Source organism: Myotis davidii, unplaced genomic scaffold (assembly GCF_000327345.1).
Source record: "Myotis davidii unplaced genomic scaffold, ASM32734v1 scaffold120, whole genome shotgun sequence".
Classification (NCBI taxonomy): Eukaryota; Metazoa; Chordata; class Mammalia; order Chiroptera; family Vespertilionidae; genus Myotis; species Myotis davidii.
In genome coordinates this window covers 5,347,132-5,354,491 of record NW_006294778.1, presented here as the reverse complement: position 1 = coordinate 5,354,491, position 7,360 = coordinate 5,347,132, and the positions used below count along the sequence as shown (strand labels likewise).

The 7,360-nt window shown below is 37.0% G+C and overlaps 1 protein-coding gene across 4 annotated transcripts in view; it reads left to right on the top strand.

Moving 5' to 3' along the window:
* PARPBP (PARP1 binding protein) overlaps nt 1–7,360 on the top strand; it is a 49,766-nt gene that overhangs the window by 18,235 nt on the left and 24,171 nt on the right. For all 4 annotated transcript variants that reach the window (XR_001514855.1, XM_015567598.1, XM_015567597.1 and 1 more), the window contains exon 7: nt 6,296–6,479. Coding sequence is in view for 3 of the 4 variants with exons in the window: in XM_015567598.1 (XP_015423084.1) it covers nt 6,296–6,479 (184 nt within the window). In the remaining variant the exon portion in view is untranslated. The remainder of the gene's footprint in view (nt 1–6,295; nt 6,480–7,360) is intronic.

Here is a 7,360-nt window from a genome sequence, read left to right as displayed (position 1 = left end):
AAAATCGCATAACAGCCGAGCATACACCCAGCAGCGCTGCTGATGCCTGAACGGTATGTGGAATGAAGTGGGCGGGCATCGGGAGGCCACTATGGCACGGGGCAAGCACTATGGGCAGTCTATCTGAAGTGTACCTGGCGTATAAGACGACCCCCCCACTTGGAGGCATATTTTTCAGGGCCAAAAAATCGTCTTATACGCCGGCAAATACGGTAATTACATGGTTATCAATTAGCCTAAGTGAGATCTGAACTTAGCCAGGTCTTACTCTGGAACCATTCCCTTAACACTATATCTTATTCCAGGAAACTTCTTTCCAATTCAAGATTCTGGGGAGAATTGTTTTTTATGATTTTATTCTGAATTGCATCCTTTTCTCTTTTTATATGCTATCCATTACAAGGAAGTAAATTTGGAAGAGGCTTTTGATATGACTTGCACTCAGTATCAGTGACATTATCTGAACTCCCAGATAATGTGTGGCTGATCATTTCTTCTGAGTTAGCAGATAATTTTAAAAAATATTTTATTTTAAGCCAAGCAATATATGTATATTATGGTAAAGTCAGATAATACAGACTTGTAAACATCCAATTTGTGTGTGTGTGTCTGTTTTATATTTACTAATTTAAATGACATTTTAATGCAGCTATTTTTGATTTTTCAGTTTAGACGTTATGTATTAATTTCCTATCCTGGAAGATAAGAATTTGCAACCCACTCACCAACTTCCCAGCACTCCTTCCCACCAGACACACACACACACACACACACACACACACACACACACACACACACACCTCTTCCTTCATCCTTCAAGTTATCATAATCTTTGGTCTTTTGAGTCCTCAAATTGGATCATTTTCTCTCTTTTCCCCATTCCAAATCTATATTTCAGTGAAATTCAAACCTCTTTCCTGAAATTCAAAAATATATCTTTATTTATATATGGGTTTGTTACCTCAAAGGCAAGTCAAATTTAACATGTTCCAGATTAAATCTTCATCTTTCCTTGAACACCTGCTTCTCCTCCTGACTTGATGAAGCCTCTCTCCCTCCCGTCACCCAAGCAGAAACCTGAAACTTGTCTTAAACTCCCTTTTCTCCTTTCTCTATCCCTTCAGTCACCAAGATCCATCAATGCTTCTTAATTAACATTTTTTTATGTTCTTTCTGTAGCTACTACCATAATTACATTGTTTATACTGCCCGTTTTCAGATTTTCATTCTTTCTTGCCTGTTTTTTTTTTTTTCTTATTTCTGACTTGTTCATTCTACCTCCAATCTTGAGTTGCCCTATCCTGGTGTCCTCACTGCTGCCAGTGATCTTTCTGAAACAGCAAATGCTACTTCCATGATTAAAACCCTTTAAAGATTCCAAATGAGGATAAAACTCTAGAAACCTCAGTATGGTATATAAATTCTATGCACTTTAACTCCTGCCTGCATATCACTCTGTGTCTCAATGTTAAAACTTAGAGATAAAAATGTATTTAATTCTTGTAACTGAGGATGAGTTGATACTACTTGTCTTATAATAGGGTGGTGCTAATAGGGAATCACAATAATCTTTGAATCCAAAGCATGATGGGGAATAAATAGGCTGACAGGGAAGAAATCCAAGAATCCATTCTCACACTTATCTTCCCACTGCCAGATTTTCATTTGGCCATCTTGGCTATAGTTTGGCTGCATTTCTGCCCTTTGCCAGTAGGTGCCACCATAAAATGCATAGTGTACTTTCACTTGAAAAAAAAGAGGTTTCAGGTTTCATAGTTCAAATGTTTAAAATAGTAGTTCAAATGTTTAAAACTCTGTCTTTCAAGTTTATTATACAACAAATCTTCAATGACACACCTGAGTTATATATATTGGACTAACTGTTATGCATTTATAGAATATTAAATCTGGTTCAAATCTTCTAGTTCAGAATTTCATTTAAATATATTTTGGAACCATTTTGAAACATTTTATGTAGCACCTTTAATTATATTTAACTAGAGGCCCGGTGCACAAAATTAGTGCACTCGGGGCAGGGGAGGCGGAGTCCCCTCAGCCCAGCCTGCAGCCTCTTGCAGTCCGGGAGCCTTTGGGGGGGATGTCTGACTGATGGCTTAGGCCCGCTCCCCTTAGCTCTGTCACAGAGGTGGGAGAGGCTCCCACCACCGCTGCTGTGCTCACCAGCCATGATCCCGGCTTCTGGCTGTGCGGCGCTCCCCCTGTGGGAGCACACGGACCACCAGGGGTCAGCTCCTGCGTTGAGCATCTGCCCCCTGGTGGTCACTGTGTGTCATAGTGACCGGTCATTCCACCATTCGGTCAATTTGCATATTAGCTTTTTATTATATAGGATTGTTATAGATTTTTAAAAAAATCTCACCTGAGGATATGTATTTATTGATTTTGGAGAGAGAGGAAGGAAGAAAGAGAGAAACATCTATGTGAGAGAAACACTGATTGGATGAAACCCCTCCAACCTAGGTATGTGCCCTGACTGGGAATCTACCCCTCAACCTTGTGGTGTATGGGATGATGCTTCAACCAACCAAGCCACCTGGCCGGGGCTGGAGATATGATTTATTTTAGTAAATAGTTACGAAATTCATGAAGATGGTGAGGAAAAGCCAATCAATCACTCTTTATGGTAGAGAGTTGGCAGTTACATTAAAGTATTGCCTACCAATCATTTGTCTTTATTATTGCTTATTGTTCTCCTTCAGTCACTATGTTTTGATACAAGCTTGGGGTTTAATGTGTTTTTCTTCACTAGCTTCATTTTTTTTCTCTCTTTCTGCTCCAGGGCTTTGATGTGATGCATTTAGTAGTCAGGAGCCACAGTTTACCTTTCTCACCTAAATTATATTAATGTTTATCCAGCATAGTCATAATGTGTCTTCTGGGAAGCCTTCCTGAATACTTCCTTGTTCTCTGCCCTTCTCACTCAAACTTTGTCTATTCCTTTCGTATCTCCTATGGTATGATCAGTTTTGACCTTTTAAAGAGAAAGGTTTTATTCATTTTTTATTTCTAGTGCCTAACACAATTGTCCTGATGTCATTTGAGTTAAAACTTCAGGAGTTTCTAAGCTTTAGAAGTAAGTGTTCGAAATAATAAGCCTCTGTGTTGTTGAGCAGATATTTGAAGAGTTAATGGTTGGCAAGTGCATAGTGAATGCATAGCAGCAGACTAGGCATGACACTGGTGCTTGGTGTATTTTGCCCGGGGTCAAAATATTGACTTTGACAAGTACCTTAAGTACAGGTCTAATATATATATATATATATATATATATTCTAAATAAAATACAATCAGTGAATTATATTATTTTTAAAATTTAGCATATTTGTTCTTGTGAAAAGAATGAGAAAAGGGAGGCAAAGGTGACTTTACCTAATATCTAAAGCTTTGTTTTTTGGTGTGGTGTTTTTTTGTTGTTGTTCTTATAATTGACTAAGACAATCTTTCATATTTTATTACCCTTTTGAATCTTTTCCAAAACGTTTCCATTAGAGATTAATTCCCAGAAAAAGCACATAATGTTAATTGTGTATTCATTTTGGCTATATTTCATCCAGTTATGTCTGTGCTTTTAATTGAAAATTAAGAAAAAATTAGCTGAAAAAGGAAGTGCCTGCATGCTTAAAATAATTCCTAGAGTCTACTGATTACGGTTGTATGGCAGACTAGATCGGCTGATTGACCTTTCCTTTCACAATAATTAATAATGCTGGATAACATATTTTTTTAAATGCTTCTCAAATACATTGATGAGCAGGCAATTTCAATGAAAATGCAGACAAAAACTAGAGGAAGGAAGAAAGCCAGAAAGGAAGTCAAAAAGGGAAGCCAGCTTTTATTTTGAGACTATTTGCTGAATTTGGTGATTTGGAGTCTGTTCTTATAGCCACCAATGTCTGCGGGACAGACAATAAAGTTGAAGGACTTCCCAAGGTGAGGAGCATCTTAGGACATACCCATCCTTCACTGCTACCCCTTCAGTGTAAAATAAATTAAGACTAAGGGTTTTAACCTGATAAAGGGTTTCTGTGAAAACCTACTTGATGGTAAAATATTTTAGCATTATATTTAAGATTTAGAATGAGTTCTTGCTCTCATAATTTTTTAAACATAGTATTAGGTGCCCATTTCACTATAGTAAGGCAAGAAAAAGAAAAAGGAGATAAAACAATTGAAAAGGAACAAGTAAAACTCTGATGATATGATTATATATATGTAGAAAACTCCAAGAATCAGAAGAAAAATGATTAAAATTAATAGTAGAGTTTATCACAGTGTTTCTGGGCACAAGGTTATTAAACAAATACCAATCTTTCATATTTTATTTCTTACACCATCACCAAATAGAAAATGTTAAAAAGTAGCATCAAAGAGCCCTAGCCAGTTTGGCTCAGTGGACAGAGCGTCGGCCTGCAGACTGAAGGGTTCCAGGTTCGATTCTGGTCAAGGGCATGGATCGATGTTTCCTTCTCACATGGATATTTCTCCTCTCCCTCACCGCCTCGCTCTAAAATCAATAAAAATCTTTGGGCGAGGATAAAAAATAATACAGTTCCTTTCTCAAGGAGCGAATTTTTTCATAAAATGTTTCCCAAGCTTGTCTAGTCATAAGAATCACCTGTGGTACTTTTACAATAATGCAACTATTTAAGTCCTTTTCTGGAGAGTGTGATTCAATAGGGCAGGATCTGGAATTAATCTTTTAAACTAATGCTGAATATTTTTCCTTTTTTGGGGTGGGGGGAGAGTGGGTGGTACCTGGAGGTTTGGGGGAACTGCATCCCAAATTTACTCAGGGTCAGGCTTAGTATAAAGAAACAATTGAGTTCAAGTTTTTGGCCATAGTTGGTCCAGTCTCTGGTTTGCTTTAGATCACTGTTCTCAACCTTCCTAATGCCACAACCCTTTAACACAGTTCCTCATGTTGTGGTGACCCCCAACCATAAAATTATTTTCGTTGCTACTTCATAACTGTAATTTTGCTTCTGCTATGAATTGTAATGTAAATATCTGATATGCAAGATGAATTTAGGCAACCCCTGTGAAAATGTCATTCGACCCCCAAAGGGGTCGCGACCCACAGGTTGAGAACCGCTTCTTTAGATGATCAGGCAAATTTGGGAGACACTGGTCTATGTACTATTGCATATTAAGTCTCTGCAGTTTTTTTCTAACTTCCCTTTTCTACTTGGACCATCTATTTAAATGTGAGCAATTATATTTCCAATGATCGTTAGGGAACCTGGCTTGTTCCTAAAACATAAAGTCTGGCAATGAGGCAGTGAGGATGAAAACTTTAATTCCTAATTTCCTTTCTGGCACTATAAACTTCACGGAGAGATTAAACAGCTTACTCAAGATAGAAAGTGAGGGAGCTGCGATTTGTGCTCAGGTAGTCTGACTGCACACTCAGACCACACCCGCTTCTCAACTGGCACAGTGCAGCCTTTCCACCTGGGATGGAGATCTCCTGACCTCAAAAAAAGCCCCCTTCTGTTGTTGACACCGGTAATTTCTTTCTTGTAATGGACCCAAATCCTTCCCTCTATACATTTTCCACATTGGTTTTAGGTCTGTTATCTAGCGTAGGAACTGCAACCCAAATTTACTCAGGTTCAGGCTTAGTATAAAGAAACCTGGATTCAGGAGGTTTTATAAAACCTTATCTGTGGGCCGGAGTTGGTTGAGTCTCTGGTTTGCTTTAGATCCATATTAACTAGCTTGCTTTCCTCTTTCATGTCATCACTCTTCTCATACTATAGTGCAATATTACGTGTTCCAGGTCAGTCTCCTTCCCCACCACCTCCCTCCTAGCCCAGAATAGCGCGTATTCTTGAATAAGCTACTTAACCGTTTTCTCATCTGTGATTTAAGGGTAATAATACTTACTGAATTGGTTTTAAGATTAAAGTGATGTAGGATTCTAGGTATTCAGTGAAAGGTAGCTTTTGTTACCTTAGCTGTGTCGAAAGGTACATATTTTAAGTATATTGTGTATGTATAACTGCATCTGAATCTGTCATCATATATAACTAAATTATTTCCCTTTAGCTTTCAAATAAAGAAAGAAGTAACTTACCTTGTTGAAATGACTTACTTTGTAATTTTACTTCTAATGGTTCTCATCCTTTTCTTAAATGTGTTACTGTTTGATTTTTAAGAACAAATCCATAATCTTTGAAAAGTGTTGATTAACTCTGAGAATTATATTGTCAAGCTTATACACACATTGTCATTTCTAATACTATTATAAAGGCAATCTTATTTCCATTTTCAGCATTGCAGGGAGTCGGATACTCTCTGTGATAAAGATGCAGGTGATTAAAGGCCAGAACAACAGGGATCCTTTTTGTAAAGCAGTAGAGGAGGTTGCTCAGGATTTGGATTGGAGGATTAAAAATATTTTCAATTCTCAACAAGGAGACTTAGCTGTTAGCACCACTGACATCAGTCCTGCACGGGTAATGAGCTCTTTATATTTTATTATCCTTCTATATAAAACACCTCCTCTTCTATTTGTTGTGGAATTGGTTTACTATTGCTACTTAAGTCAGAAGAATGTGTTTCCTGTGTTATGCAAAGGGGTATTTAAGTTCTCAATAGGATTATGTAGGATTATGGGTAAATCTTAACATCTTTGGACCAAATTGACTGTATTTGTTAAAGTAGGGCATTGGATAATCTTCAGTATCCCTTGGAGCACTAGCAATTTATAATTCTTGAAGGATACTAAGGTGTTCTGTATATTTTTAAATAATTATTCTTCAAAGCAATTATTTTCCCTTTGGTTTCTCTGGTTCTGACCTCAGTACCAGGCACTTAATAGAAAAGCAACAAAATGGTTTCTATTCAGTAGTTTATTTTTCTTTTACAGAATTTTTCTATTTCTGTGATGTCTTATTTTCTACTTCCATTGCAGCATACTGTGAACATTCAGAATTTCTCCTATACTTAGAAATCTCTTAACTATATATTCCTAGAACATTCACCTCTCTTTTTTTTTACCGAGATTTTTGAACATTATGCAGCATTATAACTATGGTATTATAGGAAAAATTTTCTACCTTGCTTTTAGCTCTAAAACACAATTCTGGAGTATGTGTTAAAATCCTTTGTTACAGTTTAGTTATTCAAGTAACAAAAGCCCCTTTTCATTAGTTGTGATTGTGACAGCTAGTGTATGAAGAAGGACTTTTGCTTATTTTTTATTGCTTATTTTATTCACATCCCCTGGGGACTATTTTTAGATATTTCTCAATAACTGCATGTTTTTAGATTAATTTGATGGGGGAGATTCTGAGTTGTTCTCCATATATCTCATGTATATTTACATTTCCTTTGA